The sequence below is a fragment of the Alligator sinensis genome, unplaced genomic scaffold (genome assembly GCF_000455745.1).
Source record: "Alligator sinensis unplaced genomic scaffold, ASM45574v1 scaffold615_1, whole genome shotgun sequence".
Classification (NCBI taxonomy): domain Eukaryota; kingdom Metazoa; phylum Chordata; order Crocodylia; family Alligatoridae; genus Alligator; species Alligator sinensis.
Genome location: NW_005841982.1, coordinates 1,009,513 through 1,026,459, shown reverse-complemented (window position 1 = coordinate 1,026,459; position 16,947 = coordinate 1,009,513). Strand labels below are relative to the sequence as shown.

At 41.0% G+C, this 16,947-nt stretch overlaps 1 protein-coding gene across 9 annotated transcripts in view; it reads right to left on the bottom strand.

Annotated features, from left to right (window-relative positions):
* Positions 1–16,947, bottom strand: part of SPIDR (scaffold protein involved in DNA repair) — a 357,525-nt gene that overhangs the window by 21,030 nt on the left and 319,548 nt on the right. For 8 of the 9 annotated variants that reach the window (XR_003093435.1, XR_003093436.1, XR_003093437.1 and 5 more), the window contains 5 exons: positions 15,305–15,392; positions 11,702–11,845; positions 11,532–11,591; positions 6,841–7,051; positions 4,563–4,715 (listed from right to left, as the gene is read on the bottom strand). Coding sequence is in view for 1 of the 9 variants with exons in the window: in XM_014518777.2 (XP_014374263.1) it covers positions 4,563–4,715; positions 6,841–7,051; positions 11,532–11,591; positions 11,702–11,845; positions 15,305–15,392 (656 nt within the window). In the remaining 8 variants the exon portion in view is untranslated. The remainder of the gene's footprint in view (positions 1–4,562; positions 4,716–6,840; positions 7,052–11,531; positions 11,592–11,701; positions 11,846–15,304; positions 15,393–16,947) is intronic. The other variant, XR_003093441.1, reaches the window with a different exon arrangement.

Sequence of the window (16,947 nt, the reverse complement as noted above, 5' to 3'; positions counted from 1 at the left end):
CTGCGACTTTTCGCCGGCCCCGCGGGCCGGGCCTGCCGGCCACAGCCCGCGTGCACACAGACGGGCCTGGCTCGCGGCCGGCGAGGGCGGGACCGGGAGCCGGTCCACACAATGACATATCATCCCTCCCTCGAACCCATATGGAAAATCCTCAAAAAATTGCAACCCATACTAGAAAGAGACCCTAATTCCTAAAGAGATCTTCCCAGAGCCACCCATCCTAGCCTTCAAACAAGCACCAAACCTCACTAACCTCATCACCAGAAGCAAACTTCCTCAGGCCCAGAACACACCGAATGGATCCAGACCATGTCATGACAAGAAATGCAAAACCTGCCAACACATCTCCACCACCCTCACTATAACTACACCCCACTACAGTGCCATCAGCATCCCAGGATCTTACAGCTGCACCTCCAGAAATTTAATACATCTCATTCAAATGCACCAAATGCCCTGATGGAAAATACTTTACGTAGGAGAGACCAAACAACACCTGCGCACCAGAATGAATGCACACCAGAAATCTATCACAAACAGGAATACCCAATTACCTGTGGGGGCACATTTCTCACAAGAAAACCACTCTCTCTCCAATCTCTGTCTTGATCCTCAAAGGGAATTTACAAAACACTTCTCAGAGATGAGCCTATAAACTCCACTTCATCAACCTCCTGGATACTAAAAATCATGGACTAAATATAGACATTGGATTTATGACACTTTATTACCTGCCTGACATCTGACTCCCCAGATAACTCTCCACTATTCAGCTGCTATGTTCAACCCCCTTTTTTCTCCCCCCCTCACCCAGCCTCTCTCTCACCCACTGACTCCTCAATTTACATCTTCACTGACTGCCTGTCTTGCATGCAGCCCAGCCCAGCCTCTGACTTCTTTACTATCATTCCAGAGCGCACACCAACTGCAGAGGCTTCCTCAGCCTGATGAAGGGTTTTTAAACCTGAAAGCTTGCTAAAAAATGTTTTTCCCAACTATGTAAGTTGGTCTAATAAAAGATATCAGATTCATCCAAAGAACCTTGTCTGACTATATTGAGACAAACTTAAAGAGTGATATGAAGATATTAAAGGGCAACATTTATCAAATAAGAAGGAACCCTGACAGAGTGAGGTAAGTGGGTATAATAAGTAGGAACAAAAATGTTATTGACTATATTTCTTAAAGTGCTGAGATTATTTTTATTTATATAGATCTATCCTGAGAGACCAAAGATCATGGAAAAAGGTGAGAACTAAGCCAAGTCAAAGACTAATCAAGTGGCAGCCACACCTATCCCAGATGTAAGCTGATATGTAGAGTGAAAACTGGTTTAACTGCTACATACAAGTTGCCAAGATTTTCCTTAACTGGGTTTAGCTTTTAGACTTTGCCTCTGAGTTTTCTCATTTGTAAGGAGAAGGTAATACAATTTAAGTTTTATTCCTGCCTTACTGTTCTTTGGGTTGCCACTATCGTTGGTATGAAGAGACTGATGTACATACATAATACCATTGGCACAGTACCTGGAAACTGCTCTGATGAATAAGCTGACGCAAAAAAGTGACAGAAAACTTCAATAAAAAGAGCAGATTAATTTTCTTTAACTACCACATTGATTAACGTAATGGGGGGGAGGGGGCACCTGCCCTGTCAACAGATGATATTTAGGGATAGGGCAGGGCTGCCTAAACATCACCATTTAGGCAGCTTCTTACTAGGATATCTGCAAGCAGTACACCTGGAGAGTGGCTTAAATGTCTAGCGTCAAAATCCAAACATCAGACCTGAATCACTTATTGGCAAAACTATTGTTAAGCAGCTAATCTACCCACACAGCCTATGTGGCATTGACTAGTAGAACTTTCTTAGATGAAAAGTTGGCCCTCATTAGCAGAGATGAAGAAGTTTTGTACAACAGAAATAATCAACATACATGCCCTTTCTGATCTGCAAGTAGAAAGCAGCAAAGAGATTCACAAAGGCTTTTTATTGCATAAGGAAAGAACATTCTGATTTATTCTGACTTGATAAAGTCTTTGACTCTGAAGAAGGACCACTCCCTAGATACTAGCCATAGCCTTTCACACATCTATTGAAGAGAAACAATACTGTTTTAACTCTCGGCCAAGATGATTAAAGACCAACACAAATATCTCACACAAACACAATGGATATTCATGGATTACAAAAAATTGGGAGAAGCAGGATCTCACCTAGAAAGGCTATAAAATATGCTTTAATAGTACATTAACAAAAAGGATTAATATATTTATACAGTTAATACTTGGATAAGCACAGACATATTTGCCAAGCTTATAGAAGGTGTTTTTACCATGTCCCTCCTTTAAGTCTAGAATTAGAAGGTTAATCTAGTCACTGACCAGCAGTACCACCTGTGGCCTCTTTGTCCTCTCTCCATGTTAGCCATGGTCAGATGCTAAACAGATGTACCAGCTAATACGGAGTTCAACCTCCACTTATATTTTTCATGAATTAAAAAATGGTTTGCAGTCAGTGTTTATGGGAAGATGTTCCACAAAATGCCCAGGAAACATAACAGCTGCAGAGCTGGGAGGAGGAATGGGAAGGAGCATCACAGTTTGAGGGCCCAGATGAAACAATGCCATTGATTTGATGGCACCAGTTAAGAAGCCTAAGCTGGTAAGCACTAGAGAGCTAGATTCATAATAGCAATGAGAAAATGAAAAGACCTGAAATAGCATACACATACAATGCATATTAAAAAAAAAATCAATATGAATGATCTAAAGCAATCTAATAATCTATATAATCATCATCATCATTTAATATAAGATAAATACTTACACCTTCATTAAACATTCCACCTTGTACCATCATATGAAGTTCTACAATCTCATCTCTGCCCAACTTGCCAGAAGTACCTCTCCCACCTCCATAACTAATGAAAATTATGGTGGGGAGCAGAGGTTTACCTTTTGTATTACAAACACTTATTGCCCATTAGAATTACTTGCTTTAACTTGTAAAAAACACAACGGTAGATTTAATTTCTCTCTAGATATAGATGAAGAGAGAAAGATGGTTTTGAGTTTATTCCACTGCATACAGAGTAGGCAGACTAAAGGAGAGAAGAAACTGTGAGTGAAAATTTTTAGCATAATTTTAAAAGTGGCTGAAAGAGATAGTGATAACTTTTCAGAAAAATGTCATTAAAACAGGTGCCAATACTGATAGATAATCACCAAATCTTAGAAATAACTGCTTGTTACCATCTCTGTTCTTCATTAGGCAGTGCCAGAACTCAATATTTGTGAATAATATACTCATGCATTTTGCACCAATACCAGTGGCAAAGATTTTTGCCCCCTGCAGCTTTACTGTAACAACAGAAGGGATAGTTTTACTAAATGCCCTGAGTAATTTAAAACTGCCTTCTGAGAACATGGTTTTATATTGTGAAGGATTTGGTGAAGTGTTTTAAACAAGCATTTGAAGGGTGCAACCCCAAGGAGAGGGATTAATTGGGTAAAGTATTTCATGGGACATAACTAGCAATGACAGAATGAAATTAAGAAATAAAATTTTTCCTAAAAGTGAGAACTATTAGCCTGCAAAATAATCCCCCAAGGGAAGCTCTGTAACTTGAAACCTTTAGACTGGACAAAGCATTAGAAAATACATTTTAGGAATTATTTCTGCACTGGTAGCAAATGGATTAAATTATTAAACAAACCAATATCCAAAAGCAACCTGCTGGGAAGTAAGTATGGCCAGGCTATACTGTGGGATTCTGGTGGAACATTAAACTGTCCTATTTCAGTACAGCCCTAAAAGATGCTAGTGCTGATCCCTGCCTCAAGTACACAGGCCCCAGCTGACACACTGGAAACAACTGTACCCCAGTGGGTGTTATACCCACTAATTAATACAAATAAAGTTGGTGCCCAGGATGCTACCTGAAGGTAAACTGGTATATGAACAGAAACAATGAAAGAGAACATGGACAGCAAACATTTGTAGTGAGGACTGTATTTTATACAAGGCATTAATGACTGGGAACATTAGTGACCACACAGAACAGTTGGGGCCAACCTTTTTGGCAGACATGCCACAAATCAGCTCCATAGCCTTTCTGAGTGCCACTCCAATCCCTTGCCCTGCTGCTCTGCTTTCTGCACCCTGCCCTGTGGTTCTCTCCTGAACTGATGCTCTGCTTTCTGCTTCCTGCCCTATCTGCCACTGTGCTGTCTGTCTCCAACCTGATCTGCTGCTGCTTACTTACATAGAGGCTGCTGGTACCACTTGTGGCACCCATGCTGCAGGTTGACCACCCGTGACACAGCTTGAATAGACAGTTGTGTGTGGAGAAAAAAAAGACTTCAATCATATCTGAGTCACTTCTGCAACCAAAGGACAAATAGAGCCCAGAAAGAAGTATAAAGCTGACTGTCTTTATAAAACAGCACAACACCTTAATTTTCTTTCTTTTGTACAATGTTGTTTCAAGAGACCAAGGAAACTATTTAAAATGAACACAAATAATTAGTAGCCTTCGTTTCAGAAAGGGCTATACACACCTCTTACGGTACAAATGGAATCAGCCTGCGTTGTAGAATCCAGCTCATCTAGTCCGACAGGGCCAGTCAGCTCACTGAGGTCAGCACCAGCAGCCAAACACAAAAGGGGCTTTTGTAACAAGAGAACGGTACGTTCAACACAAATAATCCTACCTGCCAACAAAGACATTCAATTCAGTACAGTAACAAGGAGAAAGGTGACCACGTTAATTGTCATGGCCAATAATGACAATGTTCTCTGCCAGTTCCTAAATGCATAGATGGATTCTTTCAAATTTTCTCCATACTAAAATACTCCATTTTCAATTAACACACATTTCTGCTCCTCACATAGAGAATATTTTGCTACATCAGTTTTCTAAAAAGTGAGAATCAAACTCAGTTCAAAAAGCACTGTTTCCAGTGAACACGTGATATTATTTTTCTCTCTCTCTTATTTGGTCATATAAATTTATATTTCTCCTGGGGTTATTTCTGTCTATTTCAAATCCGTTCAGAGGCTAGATACATTGCAATGTTTTACTCTGAAGCAGGAGTTGCCCAAATTTTGGTACACCTTTCTGCCATATCTAATTTGCATACTATAAAAGAGATTTTGGCTTCTATGGGCAAAGGGATCACAGGACTGTGCAACTTAGCAGCTGGAGGCTGCATATCTCAACCTGACCTTCAGCTCCCTGGACAAAGGTTCCTTTGCTGCTCTGAGCTGCACCAGCACCCACACCACGGGCTTCTCCAGCACCGTGGACTGTGCCTATGCTCCTCTGTCCTGCCCAGTGGGGTGGGATAGAAAGCAGAACTTGGGAGTGGCCAGGTGGGAGCCCAAGGGCTGCAAATTAATCCATTGCAGGCCATGTGCAGCTCATGGGCAACCAGCTGGACAGCTCTAGTTTAGAAGATGTGGTAACAGGACTCTAATATATAGGCCAGCACCTCGAACCGAGTCTAGGCTGATAGTGACTGAAAGCCATTAATGTTTTTAAATGGAATGTGAAACACGTTTGATGGTCCTGCACCAGTTCTGGCTGACAATTAAGTACATCACAAGACTATCATCACAATTACATTAACTAGCATCCCACATTCCATTTAAAAACATTAATAGCTTTCAGTCACTATCAGCCTAGACTCGGTCCTCTTTTCTGCCGGGGGCAGGGGGTCGGACACGATGATCCATTGGGTCCCTTCCAACTCTATAATCTATGAATCTATGAAATAAGTGTCACAGCCAAGACCAAGGAAGGATTGGGTGTGGAGGCTGAACCACCTCCTCATCCACATAAAATTGTCTGAGTAGAGGCTCACTGGTTTCAGGCCTTGCAAATGGCTACATATTGCTTCATCTTAGTCTTGTTCAGAGTCCTAGCAGACCCCTCAGCTGTATTAGGCTGTGAAAAAAGTCTCATTTGTGGCTGTTCTGATTAATCTGAGGCAAAACCTGGGACAAAAAAGGAGCAGAACAGGCTTAGACATACAGCCCTTCCCAAGTGCATTGCTGGTCCTCTACTACTAAGTTTACAGAGAACACACTCCTTGACAGGCTTGTATCTGGAATGACTGGCAGTGAATTTGAATGAGCGGTGATTAACTACAGACCTAGGCAGCACTGGGCAGGGAGTGGGGAGAGTGTTAGCACATTTTATCTCGCATGCTTCACAGATACTTAGAGCAAGAAAATGGCCAGTGTGTCCTCCTGGTACAACACTATGTCTATTTACACCCTTGAAGATTAGGATGCTCATTTGGCAACTCACTTTTGTCTCAAAGGCTAGGGACAGAAGTTACACATAAACTGGTATAAGAGATCAGAAACTGGTTCAAATCTGTAACACAACAGAAGTTCACTACACATAAACTTCTTTCCAAATGACCCAAACTAGTTTAAGATAAACCTGGATGGACGTAGTATCAGGCTTAACTGATTTAAGTGAAATTGGTTTATTGAACTTCTGTCCCAGATCCCCTCCAGATTCAAGTTAACTCTCAGTCCCCCCAGCATCCCAGGACGCTTAGCACTTCCACCACAATCCACCCTCACAGCATGGGTGGACTAGCCTTTGCCCAATCTGTCTGCTCCAACTAAGCAGGGAGGCATGCTTTAGTGCCTGAGCCACTGCAGGCATGTGGTTGCATTTCCAGAATCAAAAGTGAATTTCTGTTCACTTGTGGATCAGTTTAATCTTTGCAGCTTAGACTGACCTGCGAAGACTGAATCGATTTAGCCTTGGGCTTTTTGACTGTCTGTACTTAGCCAAACTGCCATGAGAAAAAAGGTTACCATTTCCTTGCAGTGCATCCTTGAAGAAGAGTATGTGGTGGGATGTGCTGGTTAGTGCATCCATCACTTCTTTATCAAGAACACAAGAGGCAGTGACAGAGACAGGTACAGTTTTAGGAAGTTTACAACTCTTCTCCACTCCAGTCTGCAACGTGGGGTCAGTCACGAACAACCAAAACTCCCTTTGAGTCGCAGGAACATTATATTTTACCTGGGAAATCAGTAGAAAGAGCACAATAATTTCTACTGATTGTGAAACACTTTGATTAAACTAACAGGAGAGCTGAAGTTTGAAGCAGTAATTTCTCCTTAAAGAAAACAAACAAGCAAACAAACAAAAAATCCACTTAGATCATGAAGTTTTAAGCTCCCACAGGGAGACAGGTTGAAGTTACATCAGAATTAGTCAACATGTGCTAAGTGACCCCAAATTTTCCTTAGCATAGTGAGGATAACATCTTTTATTTTAACTGGCTGAGTGAGGTGGACATAGTGAGAAACCTGGGGCTTACGCCTTAACCAGTTGGCATGTGTTACAATACTGCATGCTGGGCTTTACCAGAGGCTTCAAGCATATTCTGTAATACGTGCCAACAAGCAACATCTTTAACGTTTTTTTGCTTGTCTGAACTAGGCCTTCCATGGGCTCCGTCTTTAAAAAATGTCTCACAATGACATTATTCCTGCTTAAGCAAATTAAGGAAGTTTTGCTACCAAGCCTTCTCACTTGCAGTTCTCTGGCTCACAGCTGCTACTGATTAGAAAGCTGGACATTTTTCTTTCTAATGAACAAAAAGAATCCCTAATTTTGAAGGTTTCAAAGAATTAGGAAAACAGATGATTCATAAGAGAGAAACAAAAGAATCCACCCTGACTACTTCAGTCTTCTGCCTGTTTAGGACAAGAAGAAAAATCTATTATGTCTCAAAACAAGTGACGTCACTCTAAATACCTACAGTTCATGTCAGAGTTCACAGTTCAAAATGTAACTAGCATCTAATATTTTAAATATTTCATGCTATCATGATAAACAAGATACTATGGTGATGGATACTATGAAAATAGATAGATAGATAGATAGATAGATCCTTTTACCTTTCAAAAACTTTTCAAAACCAGCATTCAGTTCTAATTTTCTGTGCCTTCTATCTCAAAACAATAGTCAAACAATATTAATATTCTACTTTTAAAGCTGCATTATAGGTTAATGCATTACAATGTGAATTTCAACTCTCATGTCCAACAGGCAACTAAAATCTTTGGAGATTCATACACTTTAAAAGTGGCCATATATTCATGCCTGTAGAGCAGGGGTGGGCAAAATGCAGCCCGTGAGCCAGCAGGGCTCCCAAAAAAGGTAGAAAATTAATATTTATCTGCCCCTGGCTGCCTGTCATGCGGCCCTCAATAGCTTGCCAAAACTCAGTAAGTGGCCCTCCACCCAAAATAATTGCCTGCCCCTGCTGTAGAGCCTATAACACATGCACTAATTGAAAACAGCGAGTGGAAGAATTCAGATGCAACAAGTTATTCTGCTGTCTTAGTACATATCCTCTATTGCATTTATCTCAAGTTTCTTCCACAGCAGTTATCTGCATCTGATCATCTTCTCTACATAAAGAGTTTTAAAACAGGTTTGAAGGAATGACTTTTACAGCTTTTACACGTATCACCAGAGTTTTCAAAAGGTGGCATACAGATTGTGAACAGAAGAGGAATCATCCAAAATATATAAAAATAATAGTAATAATCACAAGATATTATAAAATCATCATCTTGCTATGTGCAACAGTTTGTTCTGTACAGAAAGGACATAATAGACAAACAGCAGCAGGATTGAATTATAAAAAAGGACAGCTCCTCAAGCACAGATGGAACATATTTTCTTATATCCCTTTTGTGACATGGTACTTATTCTAAATAATAATAATGAAAGCATATTTCCAGTCCTAATTTCATACAAATAATGTATTAAAGAATGCTAATCAGGTAGCCATATGAAATAAGAACTGTGTATTTCCAAAATATAATAATTTAACTAGAAATTTACAAATTTGTATTTTCTCAGCTTTGAATAATGAGTCTGTAGAAGAAATTAAAGCTTAAGCACAGTCTTCCCTTTGCATTTCAAAGCATGATCTTGTGTGTGAAGAATAAATCCTCTTAGCAAAGGCTGAAGCAATAAACAAGTTGCTGCACATGACATTTTATTTCAGGGATTAGGCAAGGAACACACAAACAGCAGGTAAGTGCACTTACACCTTCAGATTCCTTATCCGAAAGTGAAGTATTTCACATTATCTTTGCAGTATACATTTCAAATAATTTATGAATTCTTATGTTGCTAGCTTATTGAAGTTCAATGCATTCAATTGAATAACCTACTTAAAATGTTGCCAAGACATTTTAATACCATGAAAGAGTCTGTGCATGTGTGCATGCATAGATTTTCTTGTAAGCACATCAACCTTCTCTAAAACCATGTAAATCCAGCACAGCCCACCTCTCTTCTGACTAACAAGGAATTTCTACACAAGGCTACAGATTAATCAGATTATTTCAGATGCAGATATGTGTAAAATCAGTGATAACTCAGGCAGCCAGGCCAGTCTGAAACAAACTAATCACTGGGTGTGCCTACACATGCATTTACTTCAGCTTAAAGTTACTGTGCAGTAAACAGGAATAGGCTGGAGTCTACACATGAAGGTGTTAAAGTGCATTAAAGCTGTGTGTGGGCTGGCTTGGGAAAAAAGTTAGTCCCAAGTCAGTCCACACACTGTGTTACTGCGCAGTACGGCATCTATACATGCATTACTGCACAGTAACTAATCGGGTGTTAAGTTTGATACCTGCATGATGCTAGTATCAAAGTTACGCCCAAGTTGGCATAAGTTGCCATATTTACTGCACAGTAAAGGCGTGCACATATAGATGCATGTCTGTACTGTGCAGTAATTTTGGTTACTGTGCAGTAAATGCACATGTGTAGACGTACCCTCTATGATGAGAATATGTTTTGAAAAAGGTTTTTTTTTCAGAGGCCAGGAAGGAATAGGACAGGGACAGGTCTGTGTATTTAAATCCCTACTGAAATCCTAAAGATCTCATCTTCTTACTTCGCATTAAAACTCACGCAAATGTCTTTGTGCCATTTAGCTTGGGGAAAACTTATTGAGCAATGAAATGCACTCCTTTCTCAGGAGTCAATGGCCAGATCCAATTTCACCTACTAGACAACTAGGTGGATTTGGATGCCTAAACTCAATCCTAATCCACCCTGTTCAAGTTCCAAAAATCCATTCATCCATCCATAATGCAACATGCTGTCATCTTACCCTTAAGACTCAGTCATACAAAAACAGTGAGGAGAAGACCCACTTACCTTTGCATTAATTGTTTTTTCAGGGACATGTGCAGGGTGAAACAGAACTGTATTTAGGCACCTACCTGCCTAATAGGTGGAAAAGAATCCAGCTTTAAGTGTGCAGCCTGCTTAAAAATCAAATCATAATTCATCAAACCCTGAAAGGAAGGGACTGTGACCTGAACTAAAATTAGATCTCTCACCATGGTTATGGGATGCATTTCCAAACACTTAACTGCTCTCTTGGAATTAAATCCTTTTATGTTTCCCTAGTTTTGTTAATCTATTTCAGGGGTGAGTGAGTGGTGTAGGGATGATCCCCACCCCCCATCCCCACATCCCACAGCCAGCTCATGCGGAGCTTGCTCCATGTCCCACATGGGGTGGAGCAGGTACTGTGTGCAGCACAGTCCCAGACTGGCTGGAGTGGGCGCTGTATGCAGTGTAGTTCCAGACCGGCCGGAGTGGGTGCCACCCATGTGCAGCATGGGTCCTGGGCTCTACACAGGGCTGGTCCAGTACATGTGGCACGTGGGTCAGCTCCTGACCCAGGGGCAGTACCAAGGGCTGAATGATGGGGCTCTGCAGGCAAAATCTAGCCCATATCTTTGACATCCCTAATCTTTTTTGTTTGATGTTTTTTGTGGCCACATGAAATTTTTTCTCCACCAGAATGTAATGCTGGCTGTACCAAGTGCCTAATTGTTTTCAAGAAAAAAATCTTTACTTAGTGATACTCACACACATATGAATATCATTTCAGGAGGAAAAAAATCCAGACATGCAATCCAGGGTGAAGGGAAGACATATTTATCTAACGATTTGTTTCTTTCTATTAACTTGACTAAAGATGCCAAATACTACCCTTAGACAGGCCTATAGGGGTTCCTTTGAAACCATGGTAGGTTATTGGGTTGCATGCAAGAAGCATTTCTATCTGCCAAATTCTGCTATCATATGCAATTTGGAATGAGAGCTCCTCAACACGCATCATGTGAGGAAAGAGAATTCTAACTAGAAGATAAGATTTCTTCTTTGGTATCAGTGCAGTTCCCTACAGGTTTTAACGGGACCTGTCTAGACAAATCAAGGGTGAAAATTATCTCATAACAGATTGTTTAAAATTAATCCTGAACAAAATGAAGAGAAGATGAAAAATGAAAGTCTGCCAAATGATCATACTACTCACAGAGCTGTGGAAGAACACCTGAAAAACATCCTATTCTCCTCCCTCCCTACCCCCGGAAACATAGCAATCATCTTCCTCCTCTTCACACACATTATACTGTTTTGAATATATTTTATTGCTAAAAAGAAAGTTTACCTGCAGCCTTTGATATATAACTTGGGCCCAAAAGCTACAGCGTTGATTAAAACCTCCAACCTGAAACACAATTTAAAATAATGAAAAATAAGAAATGAGGCAAAATATAGTTGCAAAGAACTCTTTGTATTAGTACCACAAAATACTTATTTCACTTTTAAACAGGTTACCTGAAGAACTTCCCTCAGACCATGCACAGCTGGCGGCATGTACAAATTAGAGATCTGTTCTTCCTCATTTACATCAACATGCATTTGATCAGGCTGAGCAGTAAGAATATAACAGAAGCTTGGAGGAGGAAGTTTGGTTGTAGCCTGTTTAAGATATGGAAAATAGATACAGAATTAATTGTTTATCAGAACTCTTCTCTGAAATAAAAGTTAGTGAAAAATCTAACATGATATCATTTTGTAGATTTCATTTAATTATTTCCATAACTTGACACTGGCCCATATCACAAAAACATTGCATGATTTGGCAAAGTTGGCAAACACAATGGCTACTCCGTGACATGGCAGTTGTAAGAGTTATGGATTGCACTATTTTCATATTTTTTATTAAAAAATGTTCGTGGCTTTTGAGATTTGGGGATTTTTGCATGTGGGTGGGTGGGTGGATATTACAATAAATAAATAGCTAAAGAAGCATCGCTGAGGATTGTGAAAGTTGCCAACATAATTCTGGGCAGCACACTGAGATAATGAAGAACAGGGACTCAGAGAAAACTCTTGGTGCTATGTCCAGCCCCCCCTTTTTTTCCCCTAAAAAGTGTTATGATGGAACAACCCCCTCAGCTAGACTCATTCAAAGAGACTCCAAACTAAAATAGCTTCTTAACCTGCGGGGTCAGTTCCACACTTATTATCACCGCTTGGGTTGTAAAATTCTATTCTGAAGATTTTATTTAGGAGTTAATAAAGCACTTCACATAATAAAGGAAATCTGGTTTGGCAAAAACAGCTGTACAGCTATTAAAAATAATTTTCACATAAGAGAAAAAACATGTCAAACAACAATCTGTTTCCCTTTGAATGTATTCAGTGAACAAACATATGGCCCAAGTAAAGTCTGTTTCAGATTCATCTTTCACTTAGCAATATTAGCATTGTTTTATTTGCTTTATAATTTTATTATAAGTATTTTAATTATAAAAATAAGCCCATATCTTCTCTACATGTGTATCAGTAAAATATATTGCAATTAAAAAATGTTGTCCAAAAGTAGCATCAGTAAAAAACAACTCTTAAGCCTCCTTGAGGCATCCTTATGAATTATGATCTCCAATTTATGAAATATACATGCAGGGCATGACCATGGAAAATTTCTTTCCTTTTTATTGTTCATAAACTAAAGGAAATTAAAATCAAATGAAGGTTACACCACTATTAAAACACATGTAAGTGTGCTGCTTCATTCATAAATGTTCCCAATCTGTTGCCTATGTAGTACAGCATATAAATCAATCCATTTTTTTGAGACTTTTGAAATAGCTAGATAACCCTGTGAATTTAGTCCAGAGCAGCAGTTTCTTTTAGGACTGTTCTTGCTTTTTCAGGTTAAGCCAGAACTTCAGTGATGTAATTAAAAAAAAATACTTCATTTTCCAACATAAACTCCTTAGCAATATGAAGTATATTGAAGAGGAAGAATCCTATAATTTTTTTTTCAAAAACAGTCAGTGGCCACGTCTACATGCACGCTTAACTGTAGACTAATTAGCTGCAGAGTAAAACAACACCATCTACAGGTGCAACACTATTAGGCCACAGTAAACTATTTAATGCCACTGTAAAGATACTACTGTCAGAGACAGTACTATTTTACCGACAGTACTACCTTACAGCAGGGTAATTAACTGCAATTAAACACATGTGCAGACACTGGCTGCAGATGTAAATTGCATCTGGTCAGCCTTGGTCAGCAGGGGACCAGACTCCTGTCTGCCGCCTAGCAAGTAAATGGTTCCACACTTTCAGCACCCTCATGCCCCAGCCAGAGGCAGATTAAGAGTTACTGGGCCCAGGGTGAACACAAAATTGGAGGCCCCCTATAGAGGTGTACGATATATCAGTCACATATCAGATCAGCACCAAGAAAAGGAAAAATCAACATTATTGGCTATTGGCTTTTTTTTGGATGATGTAGCCAACAATGTCACCAATACATGCTGCATGCAAGCGTGTAGCTGCCATGGGGTGGGGGGGAGGGAAGGGGCATGGTGGGGGGCAGACTGAGGCCCTGACAGTGAGGGATGAAGTAGGGCAGGGGCAGGTGCTGCCCAGCCAGGTCAGAGAATGGGACTCCGAGGTGGGGTGTGGGGCAGAGTACCTATCCTCGGGTGGCTCACCCTCCCCCCACCGCTGATTGGTGGAGGTGTCGTGCTTGCAACTCACTCGTCATTGGCAGGGAAGCGAAAGCCACAGTTTTAAACTTGGTGCTGTTTTTGTCCCCCTACTGCTGACTGGCTGAGGGACCCGGGGGGTGGGGTGGGGGCTCCTGGGCCCAGATATTAATCTGCCTATGGCCCCAGCCAGCCTCTCTGCTGCTTAATACTGCCACCAGGAGCCCAGGGCTGATCCCCTGTGCCCCCAGCCCTGGCATAAACTGCTCCTCTCTGGCTCAAATTACTGTTGTCTTGGTTGCACATGTAGATGCTATGCCTGGGAATAGTTTACTCCAGCTCAAACTCCTCTGGAGTTTATTGCTTCAAATTAATTACACATGTAGATGCACCCAACTTAATTTCCCAACTTAATGACCAAACTTAATTTCCATTTCCCTTATCTTTGCTGCTACTTTCTCTTTTTTTTTTTTTTTTTTTTTTTTTTTTTTTTGCTGTTCTGTTTTTTTGGGGGGGTTTCAATACGCACACCCAGGTTAGATACCATGTCACACAATGGAACTCCCTGATTGAGACTCCAGGTTCTAAAACAAAACAATGAATAAGAACGAATTTTCCAAGGAACAGCTGCAGCTGTTCAGGAAGAGTAGGGAAGCATAGGTACCTGATTCTCAATTAGTGAAAAAATAACTCCTTAAAACTCTTTCATCAGAACAGTACTCCCAAATACTGAACAATAAAGCAGTGTTTCTTTTGTGAATGTTGAGTTAAAGTAAATTACAGATGAAATCCTATTTTCAATTGAGCAGTATCAGTATAATTTGTATTATGATTTAGTTTCAAAGTCTCATAAATGCTCTCATTTTATGCAGGAGAGAGAGATTTCTTAGATTGATATCTTTTATTGGACTAACTGCATAGTTGGGATAGAGTTAGACAAGCTTTCAAATGCAAAACATTCTTTTAATTTTACCTGCAGCAACACTGTTTTAGTGCTCTGTTAAATCTCAAACTGACAATTTTTATGCAAGCAAATAGCCCTGACTCAGACTGCCCTTGTCAAGTTATCCTTTTAAAATACTTTGAAATCTCAGGGTGAAAAGTGCTATATGAAAACCATGTATAATTATTGTTACCTTCAGAGTTTCTCTCTCTTCCCTCTAGAAGAGTAGGGCAACATCTTGTTAGAATCATTAGCTCACTAACTATATTTCATGATGTGTGTGGAGGATTAATGAAGTAGAAATCAATTTTGTGAGTACAAAAGTGAAGGTGCTGATCTGAAGGTTGGTAAATTAATTTGGAATGAAGGGAGAAACTCTACAATGCAACTGAACACATACAGGGAGAATGTGACACCCAAACACACAAAGTTTCACCACTGACACAGAAAGTTTAATTTTAGATGAAGAACAATAACTGTACGACTTACCGCTTCACAGTCTTGACTTTGTCCAGGAACTTTTAGAGGCACTAAGGGAGGCCACAAGCTATCTATCAGACTAAAGAGTCCCAATGCCCTTCAAAAAGAAAAATCTGTTTTGAAATGTTTTCAATTTGATATGCTTCAATAGAAAGACTCATAAAAATATCATGCATGTGATCATGAAAACAAATTTAAAATTGTATTTAAATTGTATTTGACATCTAGATGATGTCTTGGGCTGGTTTAATTACAATGCCAGGATTTCTGCTGCGGAGAAAAATAAAAGATGAACTGCTGAGTATTAAGTGCCAAGGGAGTCCCATTTAATTCTTTGCCATTAACACCCTATAAAATGATTCAACACAATTAGGTTGAATTCTGACTATGTGGAAGATACAGATGGTGATACAGTTCTTTTCTGAAAAAGGGTTTTACAATATAGAATATTTTGACATGTACAATAAAGTAGCAACTCCTGGTTTCTAAAGCAGCTTTAGCAAGTGGATTTTAGAAATCAGGTGCATCTATACACATGCTCTGGGGTGAGGAATTTTAATTAGAGCAGCTCTGGGTGCAGCTGCTGGAGCGTTCTAATTAGAACGCGTGTTCTAATTAGAATGTGTTCTAATTAGAACACGTCAGACCAGGCATCCTGCAGGAGTACAGGCACACAATGTTTCTAAAGTAATTAGGCAGCCCACCTTCTGATTTAGGTGTGTTGCCAGGAGCACATAACTCTAGTGTTCCAAAGTCTATGCTGGCTCCCAATAGCTTTCTGGGTGCAATTCAAGGTGCTGATTTTGACTTACATGGTTTTTGATGTAAACAGTCTGAGTCTTTTCCCATCGTGATCCCTAAGGTCAGCCAAGAGCAACTTTCTATAGGTACTGTCAATATGCCAATTCGCAAAAAACATATGAGAAGTCATTCTCAGCAACTGTTCTCCAGCTTGGAGCTGATGCCAGAGCTGTGCAGCCCGGCGCAGCTGTTTGCAGCCTGCCCGCTGCTTGCTGCAGCTGCCCAGAGCCCGGGCTGGCTCCAAACAGCTGCGCTGGGCTCATCACCTCCGTGCCCGGAGCGGGAGAGAGACCAGGGCTGCTCTGCCTCAGGCCTCTCCCCCACTGCTTGCACATGCCGGTGCAGAGCCAATGCTAGAACCCGGCACAGCTGCAGCCGGCCCCAGCTCTGAGGAGCTGCTGCCAACCGGGATCCCAGGCTGCTCCCAGAAGGCAGCTGGGACACTGCAAGCCCTGCTGGGAGCAGCCCAGGCTCCATCGTTGGCAGCAGCTACCTGGAGCTGAGGCCAGCTGCAGCCGGGAGGCTCCAAACAGCTGTGCTGCAGCGTGCCAAGCAAAATGGCCTCGTGTGCCACACTTGGCACACGTGCCAGGGATTACTGACCCCTACTTTACTGCCTTCTATTCAAGGGGCAACATGTGCATGTATATGCACATGGTCACCAGACATCCTGGAGAGCAGCTCCTGCAGTTAAGTTTGGGGGTGAGGGGGGCTGAGGCCCTCATAGGGAGGGAGTTGGGCTGGTGCTGGGGGGCTTAGTGCTCGGGGCCGGAATGCATGGCTGCCAGGCCTTGGCGGGGAGTGGGGTGGGGCTGTGTGCTGCTCGTCTGGGGATTAGGGGGTGGGGCTGG